The following is a 17,207-nucleotide window of genomic DNA, read 5'->3' as shown; positions in this document are numbered from 1 at the left end:
GTGGTTTACAAAATACTATAGAAGGTATTTATTTCGGAGTTGGGATTTTTAGGAGATTTTGGTTAAGGGATATGGTAATTACTTGTAAACTTTGGTGATCGTACGAGATATGTTAAGTGGGTGAAATCCTAGATTTTTCAGGGCTGTTATTTATGTACCTATCGGTAGAATTTTGACGATACTATATTGGATGAATTTTAAGGGAAAATGGGTATTTAATTGATGAGGAACTAGGACAGAAATAGTATTAAGGTTAGATATATGTTTGCATATATAGGCAGAAATTGATTGGTGTTGATGTCAATGAAATTGTTGTTTTAAGCGACATCGAGGTGAGTGGAACATATTATAACTATTGTTTTGATTTAGTCGCATTGTCTTGATGTTGTATGCACACTTGATGTTATAAATCTATGAAAATTTTTATGAAATGAAATTGAAAGCGATGACCATGAAAATTAATTGTACATATGCTCGTGCTTTTTGTAATTTATAGTTTTATGCATGAAATCAAATGATATGATCATGGAATTGAATAGAATTAAATGTAGGGAAACATGATGAATGGACTAAAATTAAAAATAGAAAAAAGGGTTCAAACAGTAACCCAATTGATTGTCACCCTTTGTCAGTAGGGGGATAGGTGTTGGCGGGAATATTATGTTCTTGTCTTACTAACTCATTGATCACGAGTATTGTCCAATGCTCCGGTGACCAGGATAATACATTACATGTCTGGGACGTGAGGGACCTTGGTGATGCCAGCTAAGATGCCCTGGTGTGCCTATCAGCTATTAAGATGACCCCCGCTGTTATGGGAATGCCCAATGGTGCCAGCTGGAGAGCCTGGTGCTCCGGTGATATGGACTATATAAATGGTGTAAATGGTGGTTGTTGATCATGACGTGTTCCCACTCGATGTGCCTTAGCAGATCAATTATTGACTTAGACTTCTAATTTCAAATAGACCATGTAATATTTACTTTTAATCTTTGAGATGGCATGCTTGAATTTTGAGATTCATTCTATCATTTAAGTTAGGGAAAAAGATCTCTACTTGGTGGTGTTTCCTACACCCCTCTCACAGGGCACCGTGAGATGACGCCTCTGCCTCAGGATAGATACCCAGGCATGCTCACCCATTGGCCTAGACGCATGTGTAGAGACCATGCATCTGAGTAGAGATCTCTTGCCCTTTAAATTATTTAGGATAAATTACAAATCACCCCCTGGTTTTTGAAAAAACTCAAATTACCCCCTCTATAGTAACGGTGTTAGTCTGTTGTTAGTTACTAGTGTGAAAGGACTATTTTACCCTTATACTAAAACATTAAAATTAAATTTACAATACTACCCTTCCTTCATCTTCAACCTAAAATACCCCACCCCTTCCTTGCAACTCCATTGGAATTTCGGAAGAAAGAATGGTCTAATGTAATCCAACTCAATAAGGAGGAGCATAACTATAATTAACAGAAGCTTAGGTATTTAAGAAGTCTTCTTCATCCTCACAATGGAAGCAAGGACTAGCGGTAACTCCAACTTAGAAACAACGATCGAGCTCTCTTTCCTTGAGCCCAAATCCAAGGACACTGCAAGAATAAAGTTCATTATCAACCAACTCCTCAATCTCAACCCACAGAAGTTCCAAACCTAATAAATTATTCTGCTAATAGTTTGCTAAAACCAGAAGAAGCGGCAGACAAGAAATCAATCCAAGTTGCAAGTTTTCGATCTAACAACAGAGGATGACTTAGGGGATGAAGAGTTAGGTTTTGCCGGTCATGAATTAAAATCCCAAATCAATGATCAGAGATGGAGGGTTCGAACATACTCTTCTCATCATCAGTCACACCTAATGACGGCCCATTTGAAATCTCATCGCTATCGCTATACCACTCAAACTCTGACATCGTAGAAGGGATTATACCAAACAAATTCCTCAAGTCTTCTTCCCTCTTTCTTTATCTTCACCCCTGCAATGAATCAATGGTAGTAACCCATGATTTTTGTTATAAGAACAACTATGCTCTACTGTGGTGGACTATGAAAGATTGAATTAAACAATAATAATGATGATGATGATTTAAAGAACTAAGAAAGCAGAAATTAATGAAGACCACTTGAATTTTGGAAGTTCATTGGTTTGATGTATTAATAGATTTGGTGAGCTAACTTGAGCGATTTCGTCACAACTTCTCTCTTTACCCCAAGAAGGAAAAACAATCAAGCATTAAATAGGAATAGCTGAAAAAGTGAAAGCAGGAAGGAATACAGATGAACAATATTTGAAGTGGGAAGAACAAAACGAACAATATGGGAGCTCCAATTTCATGGAGAAAGGGGAACCACTGTCGGTCTCAAATAGGGTTCCAAGGATTGGTTGTGGAGGATTGAAGTCGAAATTGCTAGAATTAAACTGAAGCGATAGCGATAAGGGAAACTGCGGACTTTGGCCAAACAGAGGAGAAGGAGAATTTGAATAAGGAGAAGTTGCGGAGAAGGGGAGAGAGAATCCTTCGCTAATGTTGTCTAGAAACACTTGAATCTGTAAAATGTAGTAGGGAGAAAAGGGGCAGGATGGTGGGCTAGGAAAGGAATGGTCGTCACTCGTCGGGCATGCAACTCCTTGTAATTTCTACTCTTTACTCTCTTTCTTCTCTCTGGTGAGGTTCAGCTTGAGATTGAGTTGCAGGTGAGGAAAAGAGTGGTGTGTGAGGAAGAAGATAGAATTTGGGATTTTTAATTACAAGGGTAAAATCATAAATCAACACTGGTCAAGGGTAGTTTAGGAATTTAAATTTATTTAACTAGGTGACATCATCATTTAACACCATAAAACTAACGTCAGGGACTAATTTGGCATTTTGGGGTCTAAACCAGGGGGTGATTTGAGTTTCGATTGAAAACCAGGGGTGATCTGTAGTTTACCCAATTATTTATCATCTTATCATGCATATAGTCTTGTTTTAGGTTATGATTCTGTATACCTTACTGGACCGTTTGCTCATTCCATTATCTACTTTATTTTTCTCATATCACGTCCGTTGTCATTGTGGTGATTGCATGCCCAGTGCGGATAGGACCTAAGCACACTTCTAGGGACACTTTTTGGCATTTGATATGTTGTGTATATATTGTAAATATGGATGGCTGTAATTAAATGAATGTAATAACTTTAAGTAGCTATCCCTTATGTAAGTAGATGCCACCAGAGGTGCTTTTTAATACGAATTCAATTTTGAGCTTGTGATTATAAATGGATCCTGACTCCTCCCCCTAATAGACTTCTATTTCGATGTTATCAAGACCGACACTTGGGTTAGTTTGGTAGTATGTACATGATCATTTTGATCATCACTCATGAGGATTGTACCTATTACCCTTTTCTCGAGTTTGGGTTGTGACAAGATTAGAGGCCGCAACTTAGCGAAAATAACATCACCAAAGCAATTACCTTGCAAAGCCCTAGAACCCTTGCCTTTACCCCCACTATGGCTCACACCTTGCAAAACCCTCATTACCTGAGAACAACTCGAGAAATTGTCCATTGACTTTAGGGAGCTATGCACACTCCATTTATGGGATTCCCACCTAGAGATTTGATCTTGAAGAGTTAGAGAAACTTCCAAGTTGTTGAACATTTCACCCAATATTAGCATGAACCCCAACATCGGATTGACTATCATAGGAACGAGAGTCACACTAGAAAGAAGAAGGCAATGATCGAGCCCAATGATAACCTTGGCTATTGGACGAAGAGAGGAAAACAAAGCAATAACTTTGGCCTTGCATGGACTATTATAGAAAAATCTCTTTTTAGTCAATCTAAGCACACACAAAAAAAAAAAAAAAAAAAAAAATACCAGAAACCCAACATCCCACAAAACCGCCAGAAAAGAGCATCACGGATCCAAACAACTACAGAAAAAGAAAAACATAGTAGGAAGAGAAAAACATAAATCAAACGGAAATAAGAGAGAGAAAAGAGACCCTAAAAACCTCCCTTTCTTTCTCGCAGGTTCTTGGATCCAGATCCTCTCCAACTACTTGGGCATCCAACTCCTCTCTAACCACCCATCCAACAGCTGGGAGGACTAAGACACACATCCCAACACCTATCAACACTTGGGGATGCGTATCCGAGTCCTCACTACCGTTGAATGGATGGTTGGAGTTGGAGAGGATCTTTTTCATAGTCTCCCTATTGTGTGTTGGTTTTTTTTCTTCAATCGGCTCTCTGTCACATGACGGTAGATAAATAGGTTTTCAGTTTTTTTTTTCATTCAACGACTGAGATTAATCTGATATAAGATCAACGGTTCACAACAATCCGGATGTGAAAGTCGCAACATGCTGGTGTTGCTACCCCCTGAACACCAAAACCAAAACAAAACCAAAGGACAACTACACCACCACCACTAGGATCTGGCTCCTGTCCAGTTGTGGCGGGAGCTGGACCGTCCAGCACCACCCGAAGATCTTTCCACTTGGCCAGCTATACATCCAACGGTCTAAAATTTTAAATTCTCGTTTTAACCCATCTTCCTCTCTCACCCTCTCCTTTGACGAAACTTGACCCGACTTCCCCCATATTCCATCTTCCTCTCCTCAAAACTCTCGTTTCTCTTTCTCTTCCCCCTTTTTGCAAATCTCCTCCTCCACTTCTCCTATCCTCTCCTTTTCTATAAATAAAAATAAATAAATAAATTAAAAAAAAAAAAAAAAAAAAAAAACCTAAAACTCCTTCTCCTCAAAACAAAGAAAAATTTTAGGGTAAATTATAGATCACCCTCTGGTTTTCAATCGAAACTCAGATCACCCCTTAGTTTTTGAAAAAACTCAAATGTCCCCCTCAACAGTAACAGTGTTAATTTGCTGTTAGTTATTGGTGTGGAAGGACTATTTTACTCTTATATTAAAATAGTAGAATTAAATTTACAATACTATCCTTCCTTCATCTTCAACATTGATCAAGGGTAATTTAGGGATTTAAATTTATTTAAGTGGTTGACATCATCACTTAATAGCATAAAACTAACATTAAGAACTAATTTGTCATTTTGGGGTCTAAATTAGGGGGTGATTTAAGTTTTTCAAAAAATCAGGAGGTGATTTGTAATTTACCCAAAATTTTAAGATAGGGACAGATCTGAGCTTAACGATCCAGATCCGGATTCCTGGACAGGGATTTCAGATCTGGTATCCACATAGGAACGGATGGAGACAGATCTGGACCCTCCTGCGTGTGTGGGACAGGAGCCAGATCCCCACCACTGGAGTCTGTGCGAGTCTCCCAAAGCAGAACTACTCTTCGTTTCAACTTTGAAGTCTAGGGTTTAATGTTTCAAGTGAGACTTCAACGGAGAAAGAGGAGGATCAGCTCAAGGACGCTTAGCTTTAAGGTTTCACATTCTACCTTTTTCAGATTTCACATTTCAATTTCTCTTCTTTTAAAGGTTGTCATCTTCAAAAATAGAATTTGAATGTTTATTACTCTGAAACTTAATGAGAAACTGATGAAACAGAGACATTGACTATGACTGTGAATTATGAGGCACCAGCGGCATCAGTTAATTGGGACATGCTATTTCGTCTCCAAACGCCGATTCGCCACCAAATACAGCGGCCGAGTGGTTGGCGAAGCCCAAAATGGCCGTGCAGTCGCCGTCAAAGTTGAAGCCCCCGAAGACCTTCTCAAAGATGTCAGGGGCTACGCTCTACCACGCCATTATCTCATCTGTAAAGTATCCAGAATCCTTCAGTCTCCAGCCTCCTCTGACCCCTTCTTCGAACTCTCCGAGTATCTGAACACTTTAGCCCTAACCATAACCACCTCAGAAGCCAGTGAAATCCTCAAAGCCCTCAAATCCCCTCGCAAAGCCCTCGAATTCTTCCGCTTCTGTTCCTCATCAATCCCCGGTTTTAGACATGATTGCTTCACCTACAATCGACTTCTTACCATTTTGGCCAAGTCGTCTGCGCCCGATTCTATCCAACTTGTTCGTGGGATTGTCGATGAGATGGAGCAATTGGGTATGAGAGGTAGCAGTTCCACTGTCAATATCTTGATTGGGATCTTTGGGAGCAGCATAGAATGGGCTATGGAGCTGGAGAAGTGTTTGGGTTTTGTCAAGAAATGGGACCTCAGTTTCAATTCTTATACTTATAAGTGTCTTCTTCAAGCCTATCTAAGGTTCAATGATTCCTCCAGAGCGTTTGAGGTTTACACAGAGATTAGGAGGCGTGGATATAAACTTGATATCTTTGCATATAATATGTTGTTGGATGCTCTGGCCAAAGATGAAAAGGTTCAATTATTCTTTTTGTTCCCTTTCTTGTTTACTGTTAAACTATCATTCGCTTTCTGCGTATGCACATTTTGACATTTCCTTCATTCAGGAAGACCTCATATCAGTGTTCCAAGTACAGAAAATATGAGCCCCTATGATGAATGTGTAGCAGCTAGAAGAGCACAAATTCGAGTTTCATTCTCATACTCATCAATATATTCCATATCAATTCCATACCAGCTGATTAGCAACAAATTTTTTTTTGGCAGGTTGAGCAGGCTTACAAAATTCTCAGTGATATGAAGCGGAAGCATTGTGAACCCGATGAATATACATACACAATTATGATAAGAATGACTGGAAAGATTGGAAAACCAGAGGAATCTCTTTCGCTGTTTCAGGAGATGATTATGAAGGGTTGTACTCCTAACTTGATTGCTTACAACACTATGATCCAGTCACTTTCTAAGAACCGGATGGTAGACAAAGCAGTATTTCTCTTCTCCAAAATGGTTGAGAGCAACTGCCAACCAAATGAATTTACGTACAGTGTGATTCTGGAAGTTCTGGCAGCAGAAGGGAAGCTTGGAAGACTGGATGAGGTTTTAGAAGTATCAAAGAAATTTATGAACAAGTCAATTTATGCATATCTTGTGAGGACACTGAGCAAGTTAGGACATGCAAGTGAGGCCCACAGGGTATTTTGTAACATGTGGAATTTTCATGATAGTGGGGATAGGGATGCTTACATGTCCATGTTGGAGAATCTATGCAGTGCTGGAAAAACGGTAGAGGCCCTGGAACTACTTAGTAAGATTCATGAGAAAGGAATCAGCACTGATACCATCATGTATAACACACTATTCTCAGCTCTTGGCAAGTTAAAGCAGATACCATACATTCATGATCTTTACGAACAGATGATGAGAGATGGTCCTTGCCCTGACATATTCACCTACAATATTCTGATCGCCAGTTTTGGTAGAGCTGGCAAAGTTGATGAGGCCATTAAAATCTTTGAGGAAATGGAGAAGAGCAGTTGTAATCCTGATGTTATCACTTACAATTCTTTGATTAACTGTCTTGGAAAAAATGGTGATCTTGTCGAAGCTCACATGCGGTTCAAGGAGATGAAAGAAAGGGGATTGAATCCTGATGTAATCACGTACAGCACACTCATTGAATGTTTCGGCAAGACCAACAGAGTAGAGATGGCTTGCAGGTTTTTTGATGAGATGCTTGCTGAGGGTTGCTATCCCAACGTTGTGACTTATAACATTTTACTTGATTGTCTTGAGAAAAGTGGAAAGACAGCTGAAGCACTGGATCTGTATGCAAAACTGAAACAGCAGGGATTAACTCCAGATTCTATCACATATGCAGTCCTTGAACGTTTGCAGAGCGGATTACATAGGACGGTCAGAATACGCAGGCAGAACCCTATTACAGGCTGGGTCGTAAGCCCGATAAGATGATTAAAACAGTAGGGCAAAACATGTGTTACAGGCATTTGCTGTTAATAGGTTTTGGCCCATGTTACCTTGAGGATCAGGGATGATTGAGGAGTTCTTAAGGGGAATTGGTAACTGTATTTGGAGAAATGAATTCATTCAAGTGAACTTGGGAATGGTACTGATGGGTGATAAGATGCGCGTAAATTGACTGAGATGGTTTTGTCTAGTTCAGTGAGGATCAACTAGAGCACCAGTGAGGAGTGATGTGCAAATTGGTGTTAGAACGACGACTAATGGGAGGGCAGAGATGAGCTGGTAAAAGTAGTGAGAAGCGACTGAATTGCTTACGAGTGGACACCAGGTATGGCCTGGAATCTGATATGTAGTTCAGAAAGTGATACAGGGATTTTTAGTTGCTTGCTTTGCATCCTTACTGCATGTGTGCCTCAACATTTTTTGTTTTTTCATTCTCTTAAAATGTGTGCTTGCAGCATTATGAACATCTTGTGGATGTGTTGCATGGGTGAAAGGTGTAGAGATGATTTACACTACTTTGAGCAATTGGGAGTCATGAATTATTGATTGGTTTCTTATTTGGCACAAAAGGCTCTTTGGTTTTGATAGGGTGTTATTTTCAGCATTTGGAGACTGATGTTTGAAATTTAAAAAAAGAGGCATTCTTATGATGGTAGAAATCCATTACATTTCTAAGTGGACAGCCTTTAAATGAACCAATGCTTCTTGGTTTATACTTATTGGTAGATTTTCACTTTATTAAAATGAATAAACTTCTATGTCAGTGAAGCATCAAGTTGCTGCAAAATTGACAGGGTATTTTAGTGGATATATTTTGTTGTATAGTTAAATTGCAATGCATTTTGAACCAGCCTTTGTATGGTTTATAATAATCTAGACAAATTATTAATATTTATTTGAAGAAGAAAGAAAATTGATATGTTCGATGTTCACATTGAGCCAGTCTTGTTGTGTATAGTTAATCTAGCCAAATAAATTTTTATCTAATGTATGCATGGGATGCTGCTGCACATGCAGCCACATACATGGGGTGGGTGACATGGGAGTGCATGGGATGAGGCTGTACATGCAGCGACCTACATGGGCAGCAAACTGTTGGCCTTGCGGGCTTGGCTAGGCTGCCATGGGCTGGATGTGGGCTTAGGCATGGGCTGTGTAGTGGTTTAGGTATTGGGCTGGGTTTAGGTTGTTAGTGCATGGTTGTCATTGTTGTCAACACAGGCATGTGTGTTGGTTATTGTCAACACAGTGCATCTTGATGCAGTACAAATGTCTGCTGTCAGTATAGAGGTGTACAGGCAGTACTGGTATGGCAGGGCATCATATGTGATGTGACAGGGATCCCAGGTATTTTAGCAGAGCTGACAGAGGCAGATAGTTGCTTGGCAGTGCAGACAGTACAATGACAGTGAGTTCAGGATATGTGATAGCATGACAGTTATTTAGAGGGTTCAGGACTCATGTGACAATGTGTTATAGTGTTATACAGTAGTTGGCAGCATGTAACAGCATTGGGAATAATACATGCAACTTCCCATGGTGACTTGACAGGTACATGTGGAGGGATCAACTTTGGAAGATTGGAAGATCTTTTTTAGCTTGCTTAAATGTATCCTAGGTCTTGTGCTTCATCTTCTAATATCTAGATGATCCTAGGATGTAATGATCCAAATGCTCATGCTCAGGTCAATCAGCTATGGTCCTAAATTCGACCCAAGATAGCTGGCTCTTAGTGTAGACTAACTGGGTCAACTGGACCTAAATGGTTTACATCCATTATGATCATTGACTTAAACCTTTGGTAACCCTAATGGACTTTATTTTGATTCACCTGGCATGGCATAAGAGTCAATTGAAAATTATGTCCAAGTGATGTGCTTAAAATTGCGAAAAGGCCATTTCTGCACCTGGCGGCTGACCGGCTCTAAACAGAGAGAAAAACCGGAGTGCTTGCAGGTTGGATGACTGGAACATAGTCTGCTGGTTACCAAGAGCACCCCTCTACAGACAGATGCAAGGTCGGTTAACTGATACATTGTCTAGAAGATGTCTGGGAGGCATTCTTCTCAGTCTACGTAGCGTCAGCCGGCCAGCCCTGTTCAATGGTCGACTAGAGTTCATAAAATAGATCTGTTAGACTACATAATGGCTAGTTTTTTAATTGTTGGAAAATTCTCCATAAATAGTCATTTAGCCAGTGTTTCATTAAGATACTTTGGGGCAAATACATGGAAATGCTGCCAGGCTAAAATCATGAAAATCCATCCGCAATTACGCTTTAAATTGCAAATCATATGAGCTATTGAGCAAAAGAAGGCTTTGAGCTTCAACCTGCAAATCATTCAGCCATTGAGCTATGAGCATCTGAGCAAGAGATCAACATATGCACTAGTTGATGTATAGATAAGTCACCTAAAGGGTTTATTTTATTGAAAAGAAGCTTTGGGTTGGGTAAGTAGGTGTGGGGCTTTTGATCCCATAGGTTTATTTTGTAATTGGCCACTTTAACGAGCCCCTAAAATATGGGTAGAAAATAGGAAAATGACATTTACTTCATTAGTTTAGTTAGAGTCCTATTTTAAGTCTGTTTTCTTCATTATTTGACTTTCCTATTCAATTTAGGATAACTTATTAGTTAAGAATTGGGTTAGACTTTTCCTTTTTAGTGTTAAAGTCTATTTTTGAGTCTTCTATATAAGTTTGTAAGGGAGGCCAGCATTGTACACAAATTTGATTAATGAAATATTAGCTTGAGCCTTTGCGAAAATCCTTAGATAGGATGGTTGAGATGCCCAGGCTGAGATAGCTAACCCCACCTTTCCCCATTCCCTTTCATCAGTTCTTGATTCCAACCTAGTTTCAGTCAAATCAAGTTCAAGAGTACTACAAGCTTTTGGGATTTCTTTCAACTGATTGTCACATCGATTTTTTGAAGATTACTACATCAAGATCATTGCTGCCAGGGTACATCTCCATCAACCGAATCAGCAGGAGCAGTCCAAACATCGATATAGGAGAGAATCTAGGGTTTTCAGGGTTTTTGAGAAAACCCTTAGTGCTGCTCGATCTTTCTTTCTCTCTATTCTAATTGGCTTCTCTTTATTTAGGAGATTATTTATTCTTGATTGCTACTTCAACATGTTACAAATTTGTGGGGTTATATTTATTACTTCTCTTGTGGTTACCAATTTGAGATCTTCTCATTCTCCTCCAACAATTGAGATCCCATTGCTCTCTTTCTTGTTCTTCGGAGATTTTCTATTTGATCTTTCCTGGGATTAGACCTATTTTGGTTGTAGTCTTACATTACTAGTACTTGCAAATTTGCCTATCTGAGAGGTAACATTGTGTTTGGGTTTTTGGCCATTATGAATTTATGATCACTTTTTAGTGATTGGTTTGGTGAAGGGTATTAAGGTCCTGAACTTGTGGAGAGTGTTTCTCCTACTCTGCAAGGAGAGTGTGATAGGTGCTGCTCTGTCCATTAAACGGAGATTGTTGATCTATGGTATTGAGGCCCAGATCTGTGTGTTGGGTGTTTCTTCTACCCTGCAAGGAGATTGAAAATTACAAGCCGGAAGGGTTTTGGGAGTGGATGTAGGATGGTAGTGAGGCCATGCTGAATGATTATAAATCTTGTATGTGCTGTTTCTCTTTGTGTCTTCATCTCCATTACATTTTATATCGTGTTTTATTAACAATTGTTTGGAGATTTAAGGTAGCATACGTTTGAGGGTTGGTAGGAATTTTTTTATTTACATTTTATTTTGCACTTCCCAGTTCACCCCCTCTTGGGTTGCTTATACAGTCTTGCAATAACATTGGCCGTACCTGTAATATTGGATGCCATGCTATTTCAGAGCCAAAACAGAATTGTGTCATTTTCAACCTGTCATGTCATCATATTCTTTAGAATCCATAGCTGGAGGATCATCGAAGAGATATTTTAACTTGCCCTTTACATTAATATACACTCTGACAACATGGGACCAAAGTAAATAAAAAAAATCCCAACACCATTCAACTATATTGCAGTAATCTGAACCTTGACACTATCAGAAACAGTAACCCTTCAATCAGGCATGTTATAACAGCAGCACACACCTGCAAGAGAATAGAATAGAAGATACTTTAAAACAAATGGAGGATCATTGAGGAGATATCTTAACTTGCCATTTGCATTAATATACACCTTAGTTGTTTAATTTGGCAAATTATTCGGCCGAACCGAATTTTACGAATAATTTGTCCCAATCCGAACTGGGTTCAAAGAAGCGGTAAAATTCGCTTAGACTTTTTTTAAAATCCATGAATAATTTGGCCGAATCCGAATTAAACCCGAATAATTCGGATTTTAGTAAATAAAGGGTAAAAAGAAGAATTATTGGCTATAGGGTTAGGTTTCACCGTTTCACACTTTCTAATTTCACTCAGATGATTTTCAGACTCTTCTTCTCCGTTCTCCCAACTGCAAATATGGTAGAGCTAAGAGGATTGAAGATTTAGGGGTGGCCTACAGTTGTCGACAACAAGAGCTTTGTGGAAGTTGGAACTTGGAAGTGGAGCGGCCAGAGTGCCAGACTGCGACCTGGAAGGCTGGAACTTGGAGCCCCAAATTTGGAGATCTACGAGCAGGTTTGCAGCGATTACTCTGTTTTTTTTATTTATTTCTGTTACCACTTACCCCTTACCTGTAGACTGTAGTCCAAGACTCCCAACTCTCCAACAAAACTTTTGCCTTTCTAGAAACTCATACAAGATCACATTACCTAACTGGTTTGCGAGAAAGGCCACTAGTAGTCTTGCAGTTAATTTTACCAGAAGAAGGATCTTCGATACACATTTCAGCCACGTTTATGCTGGGGAACAACTCCTTTGCAATCACCCCTTTTAAAGATTTGCAGCCACCCACTCACCCCTTTTAAGTCTTTAAGTCGACGATGCTCCATGAACCCTGTGATCTCTGTACCGTACAAGGTGTCGCTGACTTTGGAGAATTTGTACTTCTGGGCTCTCTTCAGCTTCATCCAAAAGAAGCCAATTTCTCGGTTGTAGCCAATCTCCTCCATCTCATCCACTGGTAGCAAATTGTTGGGAGAAGTGACATCTCTACCAACATTTCAGTCGATTTCTTCTTACATACCTGTTCACCTTGATAGATCTCCACCTTCTCTCTGTATTTTTTATCATTTCAGAAGCCATATCTCTCTTGCACTATCTTCTATGTGTTGTGATGGTAATAAAGAAGGAAGATGATAGGGTTTATGTAGAGTTGATCCGAAGACTTATTGGATGGTCATGTGCTGTGCATTACCTTCAAACAATTAATTAAAATGCATAAGGCTAATTATACATTCTCTTCTGGGATGGTTTCTATTTGAAACCACCTCATTTCGCTCTCACTAGCATACCTGTGATGATTCTAGATTCCTCATCATTACACATGATCATGCATGTCTAGATCCAAATAGTAAACCAAGTAGAAATAAATAAATTCCAAATCACAACCAACCACAGCTTCAATCCATGAAGCAAGTAAATTACAATTTCCTTACCTGCATCATGGTATCCTGTCCCTTTCAAGTAATTTATTTACTATATAAAGGTCATAATTACCTAACAGTATCCATTACTAAGCAGCTCATGGGGGTGCTAGCATTGATAAGGAAATCACAATAGCTTGTGAGCACAGAGAAAAATATTAGTTTTTTGACTATCAAATTATGGATTATCCAAGTTAAGGGTTAGATTAAAATAAACTTGTCTTGATGGTGGAGGATCTACTGAGGATTTGAGATAATCCACAGTTATGGATTTAATTGTTACGGTTGGGTTTTTGGTTTTGAAGACGGAAAGGGCAAGCCATTGCTATGTTTATGGAAAGCATGTTGAAAAGGAGAAGGCTAACCTGGTCCATGAAATGACAAGTGCTTATGCTTGGTTGGAGATGTTTTTTGATCGAATTTGGTTAATACTTAATACAAATATTAAAAATAATGTAATGTAGCCTAGGTGAAATAAATCTCACTTAGGACCAGGTTCTGTTTTAGGGTTGGCCGAATGGGCAGTTTAGGGTAACTAGGGCAAAATTAGGGTTAGGAATGGGAGATTGAGTTAGGGTTTTATTGGGTAATGGTCTGCAGAATTTTAGGAGTCTATTAGAATAGTTTTAATGAGGTTTGAATAAGAAATAGAAATTCAGAAATATTAGGTTAGGGTTTTGGTGTTGAGCTAGGGTTTAGGGGCAGATTTTAGGAAAGAGGTTTATAGGGTATTAATGGGCAGGTCTAGGGGTTATTTTGGTATAAAGAAGTTAGGTTTGAAGAGTTACAAAATTCTGCAATTTAGGGCAAATTGGATTTAGGGTTTAGGTTCTAATGGATCTATGGATTAATGGAAGGGTGATAATAGGAGTAGATGGAGCTTAGGTTAGAGGATTAGAAGAAGAAGGTTAAATGCTGAATTAATAAACTACTTACTTGAAAGATTAAATCTTCAATGGTAGCAGGAAGAAGAGAAGAAAGACCTCCGATCTACAAGATGCAAGGAGATAAGTAGCAGCCCTCCGATCTTCACAATGCAAGGAGTCGATTGAGATCCACCAATCCCTTCACCTGATATTATCACATGGCGACGCCATGACAACTATGGTGAGCACAGAGAAAAATATTAGTTTTTGACTATCAAATTATGGATTATCCAAGTTAAGGGTTAGATTAAAATAAACTTGTCTTGATGGTGGAGGATCTACCTAGGATTTGAGATAATCCACGAGTTATGGATTTAATTACTACGGTTGGGTTTTGGTTTTGAAGACGGAAAGGGCAAGCCATTGCTATGTTTATGGAAAGCATGTTGAAAAGGAGAAGGCTAACCTGGTCCATGAAATGAGAAGTGCTTATGCTTGGTTGGAGATGTTTTTGATCGAATTTGGTTAATACTTAATACAAATATTAAAAATAATGTCTGAATTTTTGACCGAATTTGGTTTTTTAAACGAATAATTCCCGAACCCGAATTTTATTTAGTCCATTTTTTTTTTTTACCAAATCTTTAAAATTACCAAACACATTATTCCGAATAATTCTTCTCCCGAATAATTCCCGAATCCGAATTTGCTAACTAGGATATACACTCTGACAACATGGGACCAAAGTAAATAAAAAAAACCCCAACACCATTCAACTTTATTGCAGTAATCTGAACCTTGACACTATCAGAAACAGTAACCCTTGAATCAGACATGTTATAACAGCAGCACACACCTGCTAGAGAATAGAAGATACTTTAAAACAGATCCTACAAACACAAGAAAATCCAAGGATCACAGCACTTTAACTGTAACACAAGTAGATGCACTCAACACAGGAGGCACATTTACTGATTCATCACAAGCTGTTATCTTAAAGTGACATCAACAAGGCCGAAGAACAAAGTACTTCCGTGTTCTTCGCAGCACGAATGCATATCAGCAGGCCAGCAAAATTGTGCATCTGATCTGACTGTACAACTCAGCAGGTCAGAAAATTGAGTATTACCAGCAGAACCACATTCCCTTTGTTGTGATGATTGAAGCAAAAATGGATACAGCTTAAATAACTTCTACATCTTTATGCCATCTTCTGTTTCTGAAAAGAGTTCTGGATATGTATTTTTTTGAGGCTCGACTCTTGAGAGATTGGGGTTCTTTTACTGTTACTGTTTTGAATCTTTAAATTCTTGAAGCCTCAATAAAATCCATGAACCTTGTGGAATTGTAGTTGGAAATTGTAACATTAAGTATGATGTCACTCTTAGTACCCCTCCCTTCCCCCCCTCCCAAAAAAAAAAGAGTAATATATCTCTTTGTTTGTCATTGGGTTTGGTCTTAATATCCTTTGTAGGTTAAGTTTCAGTTTACTTACTTTCAGCTTGAATTTGTTAGTAAATCGTGGATTTCAAAGGCATCCTCAATCTTTCAAGTCAATCACGTAATTGCAGCTACATATGCGACTGTTTTCAGTTTATGATTAGTTTGTATGCTTCGAGTCTAATTAGTTCTTAGTTTAATTTGTATGATCTATAAAATTTTATGCTTGCACCTTTCCTATTGCCTGTTATGACTTCATTTAGATAAATGACAAGCTACCCATCATTTAAGTTTGGTCATCAAAATGTATTTAAACATATGGAAAGGTGTGATTACCAAACCATCAGATATATTGTAAGTTTTGGTCAACAAAGTGCATTTAAACATATGGAAAGGTGTGATCACCACTGGATCCCATTCTGCTGATCCTTAATCCCTATATTGACCAGGTAAGATGGTTCTGAGAAGGGATGATCAAAAGCTAATCTATGGCCTTTTTCTGTTGTTCAGGTAGTGTCTCTGAGATATATTCTGTTACATGGTTAGGATTATCCAATTGAGGATATCCCATTGTTAGTGTCTCTGAGTTTAGAATCTGTAATTGAGGATATCCCATTGTTAGAACCATTAAATGGTGAATCCATTCCATGGACGTGCAACTTACTGCTATTGTGTTTGGATTTCTTCTCATATCATTACCATTTATTTGAATTTTAAGCACTTCTTATAAAAGGTACATGTAATGTAGAAGATAAAGCTTCTCTGATGCAGCTATATATAGCTATCTCATTTGTGATCAATTTTTTCTGCTGCATGATTTAAGTGTCCTTTGGAGGCATAGGCACACAATCCACTGTTATTTGAACTTGATATATGATACTGGTGGATATTCCCATAGGAAGTTAAATGCCTCAGTGGAGTTTTGAACCACCTTCTAATTTGTGTTGCTCCTGTAATTGTCATATGTGCGGTGCAACAGATATGGATGAAGCTATGTCATAAGCTGTGGAAATCGGTGTAAATGATGTGAGCCATAGTTATCAAGGCAACGCCTAGGCGTCTAGGCTCCTTGATTGCCCTGAGCGCCGCCTAGGCGCCTTGCTGCCTTGAAGGTGTCGCCTTTGATTTTGGACCCTCTCCAACTCCTAGCCGTTTTGCCGCCTTGATAACCATGATGTGAGATTGCATGCACCAAAACTTAATCTTTGTCCTATTTTCTGGCTTTTGTTTCTATATCCCTTTTTGCTTTCAGTGTTATAGGGTATAATGCAGAATAATCTCTGAGTGTTGTGCCATTTAAACGTTACTTTCACATCTGTTTTTGATAGGATGAAGTAGGGGACAGTGATATTGAGGGAGTGGATGAAGTAGATGAGAAGATAACGTGGAATTGGAGTGTGATTAAAAGTAATCATGAGCTCTACAAATCAAAGGTGCTTCTCTTTTTTTCTGTTTTTATTTCTTTCTTCCAGTAAGTTGGCTTTGAATAAGATCTAGATACAATGGTGAATAAATTGGAATATGTATCCACTAGATCAAAATTAGACCAGCGATCCATTTGATTTGAAATTATTT

General features: G+C 38.7%; 1 protein-coding gene and 1 long non-coding RNA gene across 2 annotated transcripts; one reads left to right on the top strand and one right to left on the bottom strand.

Moving 5' to 3' along the window:
* The first annotated feature begins 5,515 nt into the window (after window positions 1–5,515).
* On the top strand, window positions 5,516–8,216 carry LOC122647226 (pentatricopeptide repeat-containing protein At1g51965, mitochondrial). The gene is made up of 2 exons (XM_043840675.1): window positions 5,516–6,311; window positions 6,563–8,216. Exons 1-2 carry the CDS (start codon window positions 5,553–5,555, stop codon window positions 7,766–7,768), a joined length of 1,965 nt encoding a protein of 654 aa, XP_043696610.1. The 5' UTR covers window positions 5,516–5,552; the 3' UTR covers window positions 7,769–8,216.
* Window positions 7,786–8,382, bottom strand: LOC122647227. Its single transcript, XR_006330826.1, has 2 exons — window positions 8,249–8,382; window positions 7,786–7,925 (listed from the first exon to the last, which is right to left on the bottom strand). It is a non-coding gene; the product is annotated as an uncharacterized LOC122647227 (long non-coding RNA).
* Window positions 8,383–17,207: the final 8,825 nt, after the last annotated feature.

This window comes from Telopea speciosissima, unplaced genomic scaffold (assembly GCF_018873765.1).
Source record: "Telopea speciosissima isolate NSW1024214 ecotype Mountain lineage unplaced genomic scaffold, Tspe_v1 Tspe_v1.0014, whole genome shotgun sequence".
NCBI classification, from domain to species: Eukaryota; Viridiplantae; Streptophyta; class Magnoliopsida; order Proteales; family Proteaceae; genus Telopea; species Telopea speciosissima.
Note: the sequence above shows the minus strand (reverse complement) of the source record. Positions and strands in the feature narration are given on the sequence as shown.